Consider the following 18,148-nt stretch of genomic DNA (forward strand, 5'->3'; position numbering starts at 1 on the left):
CCCCCCTCAACAGAAGTAAACTCGTCCATGTATCGCTCCTTCCAGCAAGCATTTCTCCCGCGCAAGCGCAGTTTAAATCACGTGGTGGTAGCGGGCTTCAGGCAGCGTTAAGAATTTACCCGTGGCCGCTGGAATATCTGTCTGGGTAGCAGAGCTTGGAACTGACCTGGAGGATGTTGGGCTCAAAGAACATGCCCTGGCGGCGGCTGCAGGGCATTTCCTTCGGGATGTATTCAGCCGAAGAGCTCAAGTAAGGAGTTGGTGGGGAGCACGCAGAACCTCTTGGGGTCGGGGCCATAAACTACTGTTTCCAGAAGGTCTTGAGCCCAGTTGCTCCTCTCTGGCCCTGGCTTTCTGGCGCGTGGCCTGCTGGGACTCGTAGTCCCCGGAACGTCTTGAGCTCTCAGGCATTGCCTAGAGCAGAGCGTGGCTGGGGTAGTTTGTATCTGGGGAGGTGAAGGTTCCCAGATTGCAGCGTTATCATCTTCCAGTCTTTTTCGCTAATTAGCCAACCTTTGTGGAGTTACTATAATATCTGACGCGGTTTGCTAAGCACATGATTCTTCTTCTCGTCTATAAAATGGTTATTCTTCAAGGCTCCTTTCAGAAGACAACTTCTCTCTCTTGGGACCTTTCTATATTTTCCGCCTATATACTAAATCAAAAGGGTTCTCTTAAGTCATTTTGTTCACTGCAGCATTTGGCAATCTTCCTATTTTCCAGGACCATATTGTCTTTAGATTTTATTTTTGCGACAAGTACTTCTTTCTTACTCCTTTACTCAACCAGTTTATCAACCCGCAAACATTTATCCATCATCCCGTTTTTGCCTGGCATTCGTGACACATTGGTGAACAAAGGCTTTGTATTCATAGCTTATCTTAGAATTCTTCTGACTCCTTAACTAATTCGGCTTTTCCTTAAGTCTTGCAATCCCTCGAGATTCTATTCTTTTTTTTTTTTTTGCTTTTTAGGGCCGCACCCAAGGTATATGGAGGTTCCCAGGCTAGGGGTCTAATCGGAGCTATATCTGCCAGTCTACACCACAGCCACAATGCCAAATCCCAGCCATGTCTGTGACCTACACCATACTCACGGCAACGCCGGATCCTTAATCCACTGAGCAAGGCCAGGGATTGAACTGCAACCTCAGGGTTACTAGTCAGATTTGTATCTGCTGCTGCGAAACTCCTCAAGATTCTGTTCTGATCGTACTGCTTTCTTGTCCTAATTGTCCTGCTTAGACACACTCACCGTTTTCTTTTCTTTTTCTTTTTTTTTTTTGTCTTTTTTTGCTATTTCTTTGGGCCGCTCCCGCGGCATATGGAGGTTCCCAGGCTAGGGGTCGAATCGGAGCTGTAGCCACTGGCCTACGCCAGAGCCACAGCAACGCGGGATCCGAGCCGCGTCTGCAACCTACACCACAGCTCACGGCAACGCCGGATCGTTAACCCACTGAGCAAGGGCAGGGACCGAACCCGCAAGCTCATGGTTCCTAGTCGGATTCGTTAACCACTGCGCCACGACGGAAACTCCCATTCACCGTTTTCATGATTAATACTCAAATTTAAATCTCCAGCACAAATTTCTTTTCCCTGTTTTTCAGACTCATGTTTTCAGCTGTGTTCTAGACATCTCTACTTGAATTTCACACAGAGGTCTTAAACCTATGAGATACACCAAAAACTCAGCAACAGCCCCTCTCCCCCACAAGGGAGGGAGAACTTGCCCCTCCAAAATAGTGTACCTAGGCTTGTGCAAAATAGTTACAGTTTTGTGACATGACAAAAATTCTAGATCTGTTTCTCCTGACATCTAATTTGCCTATTGGGCCCTTGCTTTGTGTCACCTACATATCTAATTGTTCTCTACCCTCCTTTTCATCACTACTATAGCTCTCTTAGATTAGACCCTTATCTCTTGTTTGAATCATCTTTTTCTTCCACCTTCCCTGCCATTATACCAGTCTAGTCCATCCTTTACACTGCTGTTAAAATTACTGTTGCAGAAGTTCCCTCTGTGGCACAATGGAATCGGTGGTGTCCTTGCAGTACCAGGATGCAGGTTCCATCCCTGGCGGGCACGGTGGGTAAAAGATCCACTTTGCTACAGCTGCAGTGTAGGTTATGACTGCGGCTTGGATCTGATCCCTGGCCCAGTAACTCCATATGCTGTGGAATGGCCAAAAAAGAAAATAATAAAGTAAAATTAATTTTCCAAAGTGTAGATGCTACTGTCACCCTTAAAACCCTCCAGAGGCTTTCCATTTTTCTCAGGTAAATGGTACTTTCTTAGCTCAGTCTACAAGTTTAGCCATAATTGGAGCAGTGTTGATTTTAGCTGTAACATCATCCCTTCCCCAGCCCTGCTAAACCACTTGCCATTCCATAAACTGCCATTGGGTTTTAACATCTGGGCCTTTCCTTAGTCTATTTCTTTGCATGCTCTGGCCTTAGCCAGAGATCTGCTTCCCTGCTCTCACTGCCCCCCTCCAGCAGGCATCCGGAGAGCACCTCTCCCACTCTCAAGGCTCACCTCCACCTCCTTCATTTTCTGAGGTCTTTCCACACCTAGTACAGTTATCTATCAGGGTGCCCTAATTACTTTTTGTGCTTGCTTATATTTCCGTTTCTCCACTGGCCTTGAGTTTTTTCATTCCTTTCTTTCATCCTCTTATTGAATGAAGGAATGAATTAATGATCCCCTGAGGCACAATAGTATGCTGATCCAGAAATTTCAATTATATCATCACTAGCCATAAATAGATACTATTTCATCCAAAAGCAAAAGTTTTTTTTTGTTTTTTTTTGTCTTTTTGCTATTTCTTGGGCCGCTCCCGAGGCATATGGAGATTCCCAGGTTAGGGGTCCAATCGGAGCTATGGCCACCGGCCTACACCAGAGCCACAGCAATGCAGGATCTGAGCCTCGTCTGCAACCTACACCACAGCTCACGGCAACGCCGGATCATTAACCCACTGAGCAAGGGCAGGGACCGAACCCGCAAGCTCATGGTTCCTAGTCGGATTCGTTAACCATTGCGCCACGACAGGAACTCCCAAAAGCGTCTTAAGATGCTCTAATTTTTTAAAAGTTCACTGTGGTGTTTTCAGACAGGGAACTGTATGAGCAGATGTACACCCATACATTGTAGACCTGTTTGAGTGCAGGGTTGAGAAAGCTCAATGGCTATCCCCCCTTGTATTGTGCTAGGTTCTAATAGCTTCTCATGTCACTTGGAGTAAAAGCCAAGTCCTTAAAATGGCCTGCAAGGGCCTTTCTGGCCCCTGCTATTTCTCTGAACTCACTGCTACACTCCCCCTGGCCTCCTGGCTGTTCCCAGAGCACCATAGGCACACACCCACCTCAGGTCCTTGCACTCCCTGCTTCTTCCTCCTGTAAGAGAACTGCATGGCTCACTCCCTCTTCTCATTGATGTGAGAAGTGGCACAGTGGGTTAAGAATCCAGTGTTGTCACTGCAGTGGCACGGGTCTCTGCTGTGGCACAAATTCAATCCCTGGCCCAGGAAATTTCACATGCCACAGGTGCAGCTCCCCACACCCCCCTCCCCCCACAAAAAAAACCACAGTGAGAGACTACATCATACTCTAGGATGGTTAGAATCAAAAAGTCAGATGGCAAAAAGTGTTGGTAAGAATGTGGAGAAATGAGTTCTCTTGTGGCACAGTGGGTTAAGGATCTGATGTCACTGCAGCGGCTTTAAAAAATAATAAAAAGGCTCAGTGGTTAACGAATCCGACTAGGAACCACAAGGTTGCAGGTTCGGTTCCTGGCCTTACTCAGTGGGTTAACGATCCGGCGTTGCCGTGAGCTGTGGGGTAGGTCGCAGACTCGGCTCTGATCCCGTGTAGCTGTGGCCCTGGCATAGGCTGGTGGTTACAGCTCCGATTTGCCCCCTAGCCTGGGAACCTCCTTATGCCGTGGGAGTGGCCCAAGAAATGGCAAAAAGATAAATAATAATAATAATAATAAGGTTAATTTAAGTGACAACAGGTAGCATTTTTTTCGCCTTAAATTTGGATAGTTTTTTTTTGTTTGTTTGTCTTTTTGCCTTTTCTAGGGCCGCTACCGAGGCATATGGAGATTCCCAGGCTAGGGGTCTAATTGGAGCCGTAGCCTCCGGCCTACGCCAGAGCCACAGCAACGCGGGATCCGAGCCGCGTCGGCAACCTACACCACAGCTCATGGCAACGCTGGATCCTTAACCCACTGAGCAAGGGCAGGGATCGAACCCACAACCTCGTGGTTCCTAGTCTGATTCGTTAACCACTGTGCCACGACGGGAACTCCAAATTTGGATAGTTTTTAAGTGCTAAGACTCCATGCTGGTTAGGACAGGTGGGCAGTCTATTGTTAACCTACCTTTTCAGGAATGCCAAGGTGGCGGATTGTATCAGGAGTTTCAAAACAGTTCACCCCCTTTAATTAAAGAATTTTGCTCCACCAAGGAAAGGATTATATTTTTAGGAAATAGAAGTTTGAATTATTCTATGCAAAAGTCTTTATGCAGATAGGTGGCATAAGCTTACTTACAGTGGAGTTTGGCTAAATGAATTCTGTTAATTGCCATATGATGAAAGATTCAGTAGTTTTTAAGAGTTACACTTCCAAATTCTTTTTAGTGACCTATAAACACTTACTTCATGCAAAATGAACATGACAAGTGCAGTGTTAGAAATACCAAATGATCCCAGTTATAGTTTTAAAAAATGTATTCATAGAAGTTTATTCAGAGGAGTTTTCTCTAGGTTGTGAGACTTGGATTTCGGGTTTTTTTGTTGTTGTTTTTTTTTTTTGGTCTTTTTGCCATTTTCTTGGGCTGCTCCTTCGGCATATGGAGGTTCCCAGGCTAGGGGTCAAATCAGAGCTGTAGCCACCGGCCTACGCCAGAGCCACAGCAACGCGGGATCCGAGCCGCGTCTGCGACCTATACCACAGCTCACGGCAACGCCAGATCCTTAACCCACAGAGCAAGGCCAGGGATCGAACCCGCAACTTCATGGTTCCTAGTCGGATTCGTTAACCACTGCACCACGACGGGAACTCCAGGAGCCCTCTTTAAACCAACATAAAATATTGTGATGGGAGTTCACGTAGTGGTGCAGCGGACACGAATCTGACTAGGAACCATCAGGTTGCAGTTCGATCCCTGGCCTCGCTTAGTGGATTAAGGATCCGGCATTGCCGTGAGCTGTGATGTAGGTTGCAGATGCAGCTTGGATCTGGTGTTGCTGTGGCTGTGGTGTAACTCCGATTAGACCCTAGCCTGGGAAGCTCCATATGCCTTGGGTACAGCCCTAAAAAGAAAAAAGAAAAAAATACTGTGATGGAAACTTTAGTAAAGCAGGTTATATTTCTCAAAGGTTTGTATACTTATGTTTAATTTTTCACATTTTACTATTCATACATACTGAGATTATTGGGTCACCTCCCCTTTATTGATCCATGTGGGCTTTGAGGTTAGGTCTGGTCTGTATCTCAACCCCACCCCCACCATTCTGGGCTCTGTCACCTGGATTAAATTGCATGACCACTCTGAGCCTGTTTCCTCCTCTGAAAAATGCATACAGTGATGCCCATCTCAGAGGATTAAAGTCAGACTAAATGCTGCTCATAATGCTACATTTGACATGTAGCACATACTAAACTTCTTTGTGTAAAGCCTTCCAACATGTTCAGCGAGGGCAAGATGTGCACTAAATCTGGTTTTTAAAGGTGTTACCGCAGTTCCCGCTATGGTGCAGTAGGTTAAGGATCTGACCGCAGCGGCCCTACAGAGGCTCAGGTTTTGATCCCTGGCCCCACGCAGTGGGTTAAGAATCCAGCATTGCTGCAGCTATGGTGTAGGACACAGCTGTGGCTCAGATTCAGTCCCTGGCCCAGGAACTTGCATATGCTGCAGGCATGGCCAAAAAACCCCCAAAGATGTTACCACTCATTCTCCCAGCTTCAGCACATATTCATTGAGCAGCTATTGTGTGCAGGCTCTCTGCTAAGTGCTGAGCTGTGGTAGGGGACAAAGTGGACACAGAGTCTGCCTCCTGGAGCTGTCAGCATGTCTGCAGACGCTAACTAAATCATTGCTTTGTAAGCGAGTGTCGAAGAGGAAATATCCTAGAAGCTGGTTAACCTTCATCTTCCCTGCTCTTCTCTGTCTCCCTAGGAAGTTAAGCGTCAAGTCCATCACGAACCCTCGGTATCTGGATAGCCTGGGGAACCCTTCAGCAAATGGCCTGTATGACTTAGCCCTGGGCCCTCCGGATTCCAAAGAGGTGTGCTCCACCTGTGTGCAGGACTTCAACAACTGCCCCGGGCACCTGGGCCACATTGAACTCCCGCTCACTGTGTACAATCCTCTACTCTTTGATGTACGTCCTGGTTGGGCTGCCCTGGCCGAGATGGTCCCAGGGCTGTGGTTGGGATTTGAGCGTGCCCCTCTCTCCCCAGAGGTGGTGTCTCAGGAGGTTAGCTCCAGGCACTCTTGAGTTAAAGTTCTCTTTACTCTGCACTTTAACACCTTGAGGAGCGATAAACCATAATGGGAAAGAAGATAAAAACATACATGCGTATAACTGAATGGCTTTTGCTGTGCAGCAGAAGTTAACACAACATTCTCAGTCAGCTATGCTTCAGGAAAATGTTTTAAAAAATAGTTACTATAAATTTTTTTTTAAATGAAAATTAAAGGGAGTTCCCATGGTGACTCAGTGAAAACAAATCCAACTAGGATCCATGAGGAATTGGGTTCAATCCCTGGCCTCACTCAGTGGGTTAAGGATCCGGCAATGCCATGAGCTGAGGTGTAGGTCATAGTTGCAGCTTGGATCTGGTGTTGCTGTGGCTGTGGTGTAGGCCGGCAGCTGTAGCTCTGGTTCATCCCCTATCCTGGGAACTTCCATATGCCGTGGGTATGGCCCTAAAAAACGAAAAAAAAAAAAATTAAAACGAGATTAAAGTCTCAAGGGGCCAAATCCAGCACATTCAGCTTGCTCTCTGGCTCTGCTGAAAGGATCTTCAACTTGATTCCCATTGAGGAGAGCCACAGCTGGGTTCTGTCTACCCCGAAGGTGAACACATCAGATTTGTCCCCTGTACCTTTCGTTTTGGGGGCTTTGTGTCCTTCACAACTCTGGATGGAGCTCCCCTGGCAGTAGAGGACTTTGGAATTCTCCAGGGCTGCCTGGGCCCTTCAGGTGAATGTGTAGGCTCTCACTTAGTGACAGGAGGAAAAAGCTCGAGAAGGCCCGGCGCTGAGCTGAGCATGAAGTTACTGGCCAGAATCCTCCTTGTACGCTTTCAGTCTCTACATCAGTTAACCCAGCCTCCAGGGTTGGTTTTAAGCTACACAGATGGTATAGTGTAGATGGATGTGATTTTTGTCTGTTAGTCATGTTGGGGAAAGAGAATTCTTGGTTCAATACTAAATATTTTAGGTGGAATATGCTAACTCGTTTTCAGTATTTAAGTCAGCATTAAATCTAAGTAGTTAAATAAAGATAGTGGCTGACCCTAGACGCAAAGTAAATTTCTAATTTTAACGGGTTAAAATGAAGCCATAAGAGAAAATATAGAGGAATATGTATCTGGTTCTTAAGATGAAGAAGGACTTTTCAGGCATATAGTGGGATGCTTAGAGAAGTAAACTGACTACTTAAAAGCAAAAATCGTGAGAATGTTGTAAATCGTTTTGACTTTCTAATATCATGTTTCTTTTGTTCCCTGTCTTCAGAAACTTTACCTGCTGCTCCGGGGATCCTGTTTAAACTGTCACATGCTGACTTGTCCCCGGGCTGTGATTCACCTCCTACTCTGCCAGCTGAGAGTTCTGGAAGTCGGGGCCCTGCAAGCAGTGTATGAGCTTGAGAGAATTCTATACAGGGTAGGTGGGTTGTGATTGTCATGGCAGTCACACCAGCCAGAGCGGTGAGAACAAGTGCTGTTTGTGTTGAGTCCTAAGAACAGTCACTGGGATGGTTGAGCGTTAAGTCTTATAACTGGGCACCAATAGCTAGGCATGAAAACATGAAACCGTAAGAATAGCTGAAGATGTGTTAATGAAAACAGCATGTACCATTTTGCTCATCAGTGAGCTCCCCCACTGCCCAGATCCAGAGTCCAGCTAAAGTTCATGCATTGCTTTGGATTGTTTCATCTCTTTGGTCTGTTTTAATGTAGGATGTCTTTTGTTTGTTTGTGGGGTTTTTTTGCTTTTTTTTTAGGGCCACACACGGCATGTGGAGGTTCCCAGGCCACGGGTCCAGTCGGAGCTACAGCTGCCAGCTTACATCACAACCACAGCAACACAGGATCTTAGCCACGTCTGTGACCTATACCACAGCTCACAGCAACGCTGGATCCTTAACCCACTGAACAAGGCCAGGGGTCGAACCCACAACCTCATGGTTCCTAGTTGGATTCGATTCCGCTGCACCATGATGGGAACTCCTAGGATGTTTTACTCAAGAAAAGTCCTTTTCTTGATACTTTGAAGACGTAAGGCCAGTTGTCTTGTAGAATTTCTCATTGTGTCTCATTATTTCCTCCTGAGATTCATATTTTGTTATGAATGCATCTACACAATATTGGATTCTTTTTACCATTTTAGGAGGCACTTGCTGTCAGGTTGTTCTACCACTGGTAACACTGGGGTTTTTTCTTTTCTTTCTTTCTTTTTTTTTTTTAATGGCCACACCCATAGCACATGGAAGTTCCTAGGCCAGAGTTTAAACCTGAGCCACAGCTGTGGCAACGTTGGATCCTTAACCCAATGAGCAAGACCAGGGATCAAACCTGCATCCTTGTGGATACTAGTCAGATTCGTTTCTGCTGAGCCACCAGGGGAACTCCTTATTGATTTGTCTATGAAATAGCCCATCAAGAGCATCTCATCGATTCTAATGCTGTATTTATAGATTGTTTTAGATGTTTGACGCAATCATGTTACCTTTGAATAATAGCAGTTTTATTTCTTTTCAGTCTTTTTATCTTTCATTTCTTGTTCAGACCTTATTTTGGTGGCCAGGATTTACATTACTGGATTGAAGGGGTAGCTTGCATTCTTGTCTCTTGTCACAAAGGGAAACCTTTCGCCTTTCCTCTTTCCCTTCTCTTTCTTGAATGACTCAGTCTTAGTAAAGTGAGGTGGTAGAGCAGATAGGATTCCTACCAGTGGTGTGGCCTGGTGTGGGTGGTCAGAGCCCAAGCAGGGCAAGGAAAGCATTAAGGGAAGAGCAGCTCTGCCTGTGCGGGCAGCTGAGAAGTTAACCTAAGTTCAGATTGTCCAAAAGAGAGATGGTGAGAGAGAAGGACTTTCTTATTTTTAAGGAATTTGTCCATTTCGTCTAAAGTGTCACATTGGTAGCCATGAAATCATTAATGATGCCTAAAGAACTGCAACTGTAAAAAAAAAATTTTTAGGAGTGCCCATCGTGGCTCAGTGGTTAACGAATCCGACTAGAAACCATGGGGTTGCAGGTTTGATCCCTGGCCTCAATCAGTGGGTTAAGGATCCAGCATTGCCGTGAGCTGTGGTGTAGGTCACAGACATGGCTTGGATCTGGCGTTGCTATGGCTCTGGCATCTGGCATAGGCCAGCGGCTACAGCTCCGATTAGACCCCTAGCCTGGGAACCTTCATATGCTGCAGGAGTGCCCCTAGAAAAGGTAAAAAGACAAAAAAATAAATAAATAAAAATTTTTAGTAACACATACGCACAGAAATGCATTAACCATATGCAGTCTAGCAAATAGTTACAAAGTCACCATCATGCATATGATGATCTTCAACATCAACATCTTGTCCTTGGACTTCCCTGGGAGCCTAGTGGTTAACGATTCCATGTTGTCACTGCTGTGGCTCGGGTTTCATCCCAGGCCCTGGAACTTCTGCATGTCACAGGTGTGGCCAAAAAAAAAAAACCCCAAAAAGTTATTGTCCCTCTCTCTTTCCCCTCCTTGTATGCTTATTTTTGACACTTGGTACTTAAAACATTTTTTGTGGAAATAAGTCGAGGTGTAGGCTGAAGCCGTGTTCCTCCAGAGAGGAGTCTTGTTGCTTCTGCAGCGTGCTTGGTGGCCCGGGGACCATTGTAGTCCATGTTCAAGGCTGACCGCTCCCTGGGCTGCAGGCAATGGGTGTCCAGGTAGTTCTGTTCCTGGGCTGATCTGTTTTTTCCCTTAGGGGCTCTGGCTTCCTGGGTTTGTGGGGTGGGATGTGGGAGGAAGGCATCCTGTTAGATTCCTGTCGTTGCATGGACTCTAGGCTTTGATTTCTGTCCGCTTCATCATTCAAGGCCCTCAAAAAGACAAGTTACACAGTTCCTGCTGTAGCGCAATTCGATTAGCCGTGTCTTGGGAGCTCTGGGTCGCAGGTTTGTTCCCCAGCCCAGTGCAGTGGGTTAAGGCTCTGGCATTGCTGCAGCTGTAGCTTAGGTTGCACCTGCGACTCCTATTTGATCTCTGGCCTGGGAACTTCATATGCTGTGGGGTGGCCAAAAAAAAAAAAAAAAATTCCTGAGTTGTAGTATGTTGTCACATTGTGCAGCTCCAGGGAGCATCAGAAGTCTGTTGGTATCTTCCCCTGAGGGACGTGGCCACACTTTGGTTGGCCTGGAGCCGTTCAGCACAGCAGCCCTGCCTCAGAGCAGCCTCGGCTTCTGCTCTTGGACCTGGATTCCCATTTTCCCTCCGTGTGGCCTGGTTACCCCTCGCTGTCCTGTCAGCTCTTCAGAGCTTTACATTTTGAAAGCTACTGTATCCTGCCTTGGTTCTTTCCACTTTTTGCTTTGGTCTAAATAATCAGGCCTACCGCTATTGGAATCAGAATATTCTCAATTTTGATTTTTTTTTTTCTTTCCCCCAACAGCAGTGTTGCCTCACTGTTTTGAAAGTGCACCCCAGCAGCCCTGAGCTTTCTTCTCTCCTATGAAATGAAAGCTTACCACCCTCGGAGAGGCTCGTGGTGCTGCTCATCATGCATTTGCTTTTCTTTGATAATATGGTTTTTGTCTTTCAGTTTCTGGAAGAAAATCCTGATCCTACGGCCTCTGAAATTCAGGAGGAGTTAGAACAGTATACAGCCACAATCGTACAGAACAACCTCCTGGGATCCCATGGCTCACATGTGAGTTACCCGTCTCTACTCCCCCAACACTGAGTTTTTAGCATAATTATCACAGTTCCCTCTGCACTGTCATTTGTGTATCCTTTGGCTTCCCAAAAGCTAAAGGCCTGGGAGTTACTGCTGTGGCTCAGCAGGTTATCAACCCAACTGGCATCCATGAGGACCCAGATTTGATGTCTGGCCCTGCTCAGTGGGTTAAGGATCCAGCATTGCTGTGAGCTGTGATGTGGGTTGTAGATGTAGTTCAGATCCCCCGTTGCTGTGAGCTGTGGTGTAGACTGGCAGCTGCAGCACTGATTTGACCCCTAGCCTGGAAACTTCCACATGCCTCCCTAAAAAGGTGCAGCCCTAAAAAGCAAAAAAACAAACAAACAGGAAAAGCTAAAGGCACGTGACCTCATAAGTTTCATAACCGTCCCTGAGCCACTGTGCCCTCTTTGATGCCTGCCCATAGAACCATTGAGAAGGTTGATGAAATTTGGTACTTTGACGTACAGCATCCAGTGAGGCTCTGTTTCACAAGCTCACTTGGAGAGTGAGGCTGGTGTCCTGGTCTTCTTTCTCCCTCCAACACTAAAATACTGCCGGCTTCCCATCCCCACATTGCACCTGTCTAAGTGTTAAATTGTTCAGGAAATGAGCGATGGCGATAATCAACCTGCCGGGACCCAAGATTCGGATTTAATTGCTCTGCGCTGGGGCCTAAGTGGAGGGTACAGAAGCTCCTGGGGGTTCCTCATTTGCAGCCAGCCCAGAGCCACTCGTGTCACTTAACTGAGGGTGTGCCTTCCTCAGACCCCTGAGGTCCATCTGAGGGAAGTGGCAACTACGTCTAGAGAGGTTTGTCTTTTTTGGTGGGGGCAGCAGGAGGGCCACACCTGTGGCATATGGAAGTTCCCAGGCTAGGGGTTAATCAGAGCTATAGCTGCTGGCCTACACCACAGCCACAGCAATGCTGGATCCAAGCCATGTCTGTGACCTACACCACCTCTCATGACGGCACCGGATTAACCCACTGAGTGAGGCTAGGGATCAAACCTGCGTCCTCATGGATACTAGTTGGGTTGGTAACCTGCTGAGCCACAATGGGAACGCTAGCTTTGTCTTAAGGTAGCATTTATTGATCCCTAGTGTATTCCACATGCCCACTGTGATCTCTTTATCTCAGTCACAACTTGGTGAAGGGGTTGTTATTCCCATTCCCATGTTGTAAACGAGGACAGAAGTCACTCAGTGATTGGCAGAGCTTGGCTCTATCAGAGTGGTCTGGAAAACTTTAAGAAAGGGGGTGAGGTTAGACAAAAAAAATAAAAAAAATAAAATAAAAAAGTTCCCGTCATGGCACAGTGGTTAATGAATCCGACTAGGAACCATGAGGTTGCGGGTTCAGTCCCTGGCTTTGCTCAGTGGGTTAACGATCTGGCGTTGCCGCGAGCTGTGGTATAGCTTGCAGGTGCAGCTTGGATCCCGCATTGCTGTGGCTGTGGTGTAGGCTGGCAGCTACAGCTCCGATTAGACCCCTAGCCTGGGAACCGCCATATGCCGCGGGAGCGGCCCAAGAAATGGCAAAAAGACAAAAAAAAAAAAAGAAAGGGGGGTGATGGAGTTCCCTTGTGACTCAGTGGGTTTAGAATCTGGTGTTGTCACTGCAGCAGCTTGGGTCACTGGTGTGGTGTGGGTTTGAACCCTGGCCCAGGAAGTTCCGTATGCCCCAGGCGGGGCCAGAAACCATCCCCCCACCCCCACAAAGGAGGGTGGTGGCTTCCTCTGTTTTTTCCACAGTGGTGACAGCCGCAAAATGAATACCTGCTGGATTCTCTGCAAAATGGCACCCTCAGGTCCCCTGCTTTTTTTTCAACAGGTGAAAAACGTCTGCGAGAGCAGGAGCAAGCTCATTGCTTCTTTCTGGAAGGCGCACATGACTGCCAAGCGATGCCCCCACTGCAGGTGAGTACCGGGCTCCTGCCTCCCCGTCCGCCCAGGGAGGAGCCTCAGCCGGTCACCCACAGCTGTTACTCAGCGCCACATGGGGTTTTTCCCTCACGACTGTCCTCATGTCTAGAACCGGGCGGTCAGTTGTCCGCAAGGAGCACAACAGCAAACTGACGATCACGTACCCAGCCATGGTACACAGGAAAGCTGACCAGAAGGACGCCGAGCCTCAGGGTAAGCAGGCCAGGCCGCGGGAGGCCCTGGGCATGTTTTTCTTGTGTGGCCCTTAGACGTGTCCCGAGCCTTGGGCATCTCTGGTCCTCTGCACCGCTTTTCTCAGCAGCGAGTTTGTGGTGGGCCTGCTGATGGGAGGCGTCCCGCTTCTTAGGGCTGGCAGGCATCCTGGTGGGCACCCGGCCCCGGCCTCCTGCAGAGCTGCCAGGCGGGCCACAGCACGATGCGGAGCCCCCCCAGGCTGAACGAGGCATGTCTTGCCTCAGGGTGATTGGTTTTCTGAAAGATTTGTAAGGAAGAAATTAAGAAATTTACTTGGCAGATATTTAGAACAATTTTTTGTTGTCAAGTAAGAGTGGGTTTATTTTGAGCTAAGATACAGGTGAATTTTCAAGAAGAACTGCGAGCATCCGAGGAATGTTTGTGCCTCCTGCAGGCTGCTCCTGGCTGTCCTCGCCTATCCCTGGAGTGGAGTGTCTCCCGCTCAGCTCTGCCCCGTCTTTGGGGGTACCTGGGAAGAAATTTGAGAGACTTAGTGCTCCTGCTTTTAAATGTTTTTGTCTTTTTTTCTTTTTTTTGTCCTTTTAGGGCTGTACCTGTGGCATATGGAAGTTCCCAGGCCAGGGGTCTAATCGGAACTGTAGCTGCCAGCCTACGCCAGAGCCACAGCAACGCGGGATCCGAGCTGCATCTGCGACCTACAGCACAGCTCATGGCAATGCTGGATCCTTAACCCACTGAGCGAGGCCAGGGATCGAACCTGCAACCTCATGGTTCCTAGTCGGATTCATTTCCGCTGCACCACAACAGGAACTCCTAAATTTTTTTGTAGTTGTAAGTTTGTTTGGGTGTGTTGTTTTTTCTTGTGCAGTGGTGAAGGTTAAATAAGGCATTCCATTTGAAGTACTGAGATCAGGGCCTTCTGTGTAACCTGTGCTCTGTACATGCTGACCCTTCATTTTTTGTTTTTGTGCCCCAATGTACCAGAGTAGAAACAGCATCACCTGTGATTGACACCTCACTCTGCTGCTTGTTCTGAGTGGCTTAGAGAAGGTTGCTTCTTGGAACTTGGGTTCTAAACTCTTATTTAGTGGCAGCAACAGAAATTCTTGCCCAGAGTTGAGGGAATTTCACGTGCAGACTGCTTCTAAGCTTTATCCCAGAGTTCAAGATCATGGAATAGTCAAGGAAATAAATTCTCCTGGAATTGCGGACTCTTGTGGACTATGGCAAGTAACTGTGTCAGCCTCTTTGGGCTGCTATAACAAAACTACCATAGAGTGAGTGGCTCATACACAACAAATTGCTCACATTGTGGAGATCGGGAAATCCATGATTGTGGTGCTGGCACACTAGGAGTTGGTGAGGGCCGGCTTCCTCACTGACGGCCAACTATTTCCTAAAACCTCACATGGGGAGAGGGCCAAGGGAGCTCTATTGGGGTCTTTTCACAAGGACAGAAATCCCAGTCATGAGAGCTGCACCCTCATGACCTAATCACCTCCCAAAGTTGCACCGTCCCAGCACACCACCATCTTGGGGATTAGGATTTCAACCCATAAAACTTGAGGAAATACAAATTTTTAGACCATAACAATAGCAAACCTGTTTATTATTACTTTTTTTTTTTTGCCTTTTTAGGGCTGCACCACAGCATATGAAAGTTTCCAGGCTAGGGGTCGAATTGGAGCCTTAGGCCACAGCCTACAACACAACCACCGCAATGCCAGATCCAAGCCACATCTGTGACCTACACTGCGGCAACACTGGATCTTTAACCCACTGAGCGAGGCCAGGGATCGAACCTGCATCCTGATGGGTACTATCAGGTTCTTAACCCACTGAGCCACAATGGGAACTCCCATTATTACTTTTTAAACAAACCTTCTATTTCACATTAATTTAGATGTAGAGAAGGGTTGCAGACGTGGTGTAAAGAATTCCTTTGTATTCACTTTCTGTGACGTGCGAAAGTTCCTGGGCCAGGGATCGAACCTGAGACACAGCAGTGACAAAGCTAAATTAAATCCTTAACTACTAGGCCACCAGGGAACGCCTCTTGTGTACTCTTTACTCAGTGTGCCCTAATATAACGTCTTAGATCACTGTGTTGCATTTGTCAAAACTGAGATGTTCACATTGGTGAACATCTATTGTTAGATATTCAAAAATATTATTAACTGCAGATTTTTTTTTGATTTCTCCACTTTATCCAGTAATATCCTTTTTATGTTCCAGGATCCAATCCAGAACACCATTTAGAAAGCCTATTTAATGGTTAACCATTAATAACCACGAGGATGGATTTTCCTACACTATATACAGATTTTGAAACAATTTTTTAAGGTTAGAAACTGCTGCACTGGCTTTAAGGGCACCTTAGAAAATGGTCATAGATTGTAGAGTTCCCGCTATGGCACAGTGGGTTAATGATCCAGTGTTGTCTCTGTGGCACTGTTGGTTTGATCTTTAGCCCGTTGTAGTGGTTTAAGGATCTGGCATTGCTGCGGCTGTGACAAAGGTCCCAGATGCGGCTCACATTCAATCCCTGGCTTGAAAACTTCTGTATGTGACAGTTAAATCCCAAAAAAGAAGAAAGGAAAAGAAAATGTTCATAGATTGGACATAAGGGTGGTCGGAATTCTAGAAGGTAACCATTTCCTTAGGGTGAATATCTAACAGGTAGCCTTTCAGCGCCTTTGCAAAATCCACTCTTTGCAGTAATCTTCACTGCAGCTATGAGACTATGATGGCACCACCCCAAATTCTTTACACTCGAAACAAGTCAGTGGTTGTCTTTCGATGGGTTTTGGATTGGGCTTTTAGTGCTTAGCCAATGTTTACATGTTGGGCCCTTTGCCTTGCATCAAGGACCCTACCTGTGGCCGAGCCCTGTGCCAAGGTGGAGACCTGACCTTGGGGCCTCTGCTCTCAGGGGAGGTTGCAGGTGATGCTGGTCAGTATGCCATGGAGAGGTGATGTGGTGGCAGGTGAGCAAGGCAGGTGAGCGCTCTGAGCGAGGGTCTGGCCAAGATCCTGGTTCAGAGGGGCCCAGGCAGTGAGGCCTGTGCCTCGGTGGTTCCCACGTGCCCACGGTTCCCTCTAGGTTTGTGAAGTTCACTATGCTCCCATGTTCATCAGGCCCCATGGTGCATGTTAGCATTTTCAAATGAGAATTTTTTTTTTTCAGGGCCGCACCCGTGGCATATGGAGGTTCCTAGGCTAGAGATTGAATCAGCTGCCAGCCTACGCCACAACCTTAGCAACGCAAGATCCAAGCTGCATCTGTGACCTACATTGCAGCTTGTGGCAACCCCAGATCCTTAACCCACTGAGTGAAGCCAGGGATCGAACCCAAGTCCTCATAGATACTAGTCAGGTTTATAACCCTCTGAGCCACAATGGGAACTCCCTGAAGGCCTCTTCTGACTCAGCTTTCGAGAGAACAAGGCCAGTTAGCCTGAACGTGACCACTTTCCATACCAGCAGCTCTGGGACAGGAGCTGGGGTGGAGAGCTGCCAGATTCAGCTCCTCCTTAGCCATGCAAGCCTGTTTAGCAAGAGAGAATTTGTTTCCAGAAATGCCCACAAAAAATTGCTCTTTAGGTTAATGAGGTCTTTTTCTTACCCCACCGAACACACGTAACTTTCTAATCTGTGGTTATTCCTAAAGGTCAGAGCCTCTCATCAGTGCGTCTCCACACTGCCTTCAGTGCATTAACTGGTTGAAATGTCTTGCTTTTATAGGAATCAACGTTTTAAATGTGTCACCTCTTGAACTAGCAGTTCCGCTTTTATGGTTTTAGCCTAAGAATTAGGCATGCCCACCGTATTGTTTAAATAGTTTACAATTGGAAATGACTTAAATGCCTACTAATGGAGACTAAATTTATAAATTATAGTCCATTTATTAATTGTTATTCCAAGTTACAGATTTCTCTAAAAACTTTGGATCATGCATCTTCTGTAGTTGGTAAAGAAACTAACTAGAGAATTGGAGGTGGAACAAAGGTGGATATTACAAGTGTAGAAAATAGGAGAAGAGAGGGGGTTTTAATACAGATTATCTTATAGTATTTGGAACATGTGTATTCAAGCCAGTGAAAACTTAGTATTTGCTGGGTCCCAGATATTGTTGGGTGTTGGGAACACAGAGAAGACAGAGTTCCTGCCCTGCGAGGTGTGTTTTAAAAAGAACATTGAGCAAAAATTTTTTTCATGAATGTGTTCCAGAAGAGGTTGATAGTTTTGAACCAGGAGGTGTCATGTTAATTGTCTTTGTTAATCCTTTAAATGCTTGGAGCCACACCTTCTCAATGGCAGCTCCAAGGGTGATTTTCTGACTTATAGCTGATAAACAGCATCACAGAGTGATCTTGCTTCATCTGAGAAACCAAAATCACTCTACTCCTTACACACCAGCATGCTCTTTGTAAGAAGAAATTGAATATCTATTTACCCATGAAAATGTTCATCCTCATTTATCCATAATTCTACTGCCATGAACCTTTCTGATAAATGCTGTGTGCCTAAAGTGATTTATCGCAGTGTAACATATGGTAGTGAAAAATTGGGATCACCTCAGATGTTCACCTATTACAGTGAGCTGGTTCTTTTTTTTTGGGGGGGGGGCCACACCCACGGCCTATGGAGGTTCCCAGGCTAGGGGTCGAGTCAGAGCTATTGCTGCCAGCCTACGCCACAGCCACTCGGGATCTGAGCTGCCTCTATGACCACAGCTCATGGCCATGCTGGATCCTTAACCCACTGAGCAAGGCCAGGGATTGAACCTGCGTCCTCGTGGATGCTAGTTAGATTCATTTCCACTGAGCCATGATGG

At 46.8% G+C, this 18,148-nt stretch overlaps 1 protein-coding gene across 1 annotated transcript in view; it reads left to right on the forward strand.

The window, feature by feature from the left end:
* The first annotated feature begins 61 nt into the window (after nt 1–61).
* POLR1A (RNA polymerase I subunit A) overlaps nt 62–18,148 on the forward strand; it is a 79,626-nt gene continuing 61,539 nt past the window's right edge. The window contains exons 1-6 of the mRNA XM_047781608.1: nt 62–250; nt 6,185–6,389; nt 7,751–7,900; nt 11,035–11,142; nt 13,004–13,089; nt 13,205–13,308. Of these exons, the coding sequence (XP_047637564.1) occupies nt 174–250; nt 6,185–6,389; nt 7,751–7,900; nt 11,035–11,142; nt 13,004–13,089; nt 13,205–13,308 (730 nt within the window). The 5' untranslated portion in view covers nt 62–173. The remainder of the gene's footprint in view (nt 251–6,184; nt 6,390–7,750; nt 7,901–11,034; nt 11,143–13,003; nt 13,090–13,204; nt 13,309–18,148) is intronic.

Source organism: Phacochoerus africanus, chromosome 5, assembly GCF_016906955.1.
Source record: "Phacochoerus africanus isolate WHEZ1 chromosome 5, ROS_Pafr_v1, whole genome shotgun sequence".
Lineage (NCBI taxonomy): Eukaryota > Metazoa > Chordata > Mammalia > Artiodactyla > Suidae > Phacochoerus > Phacochoerus africanus.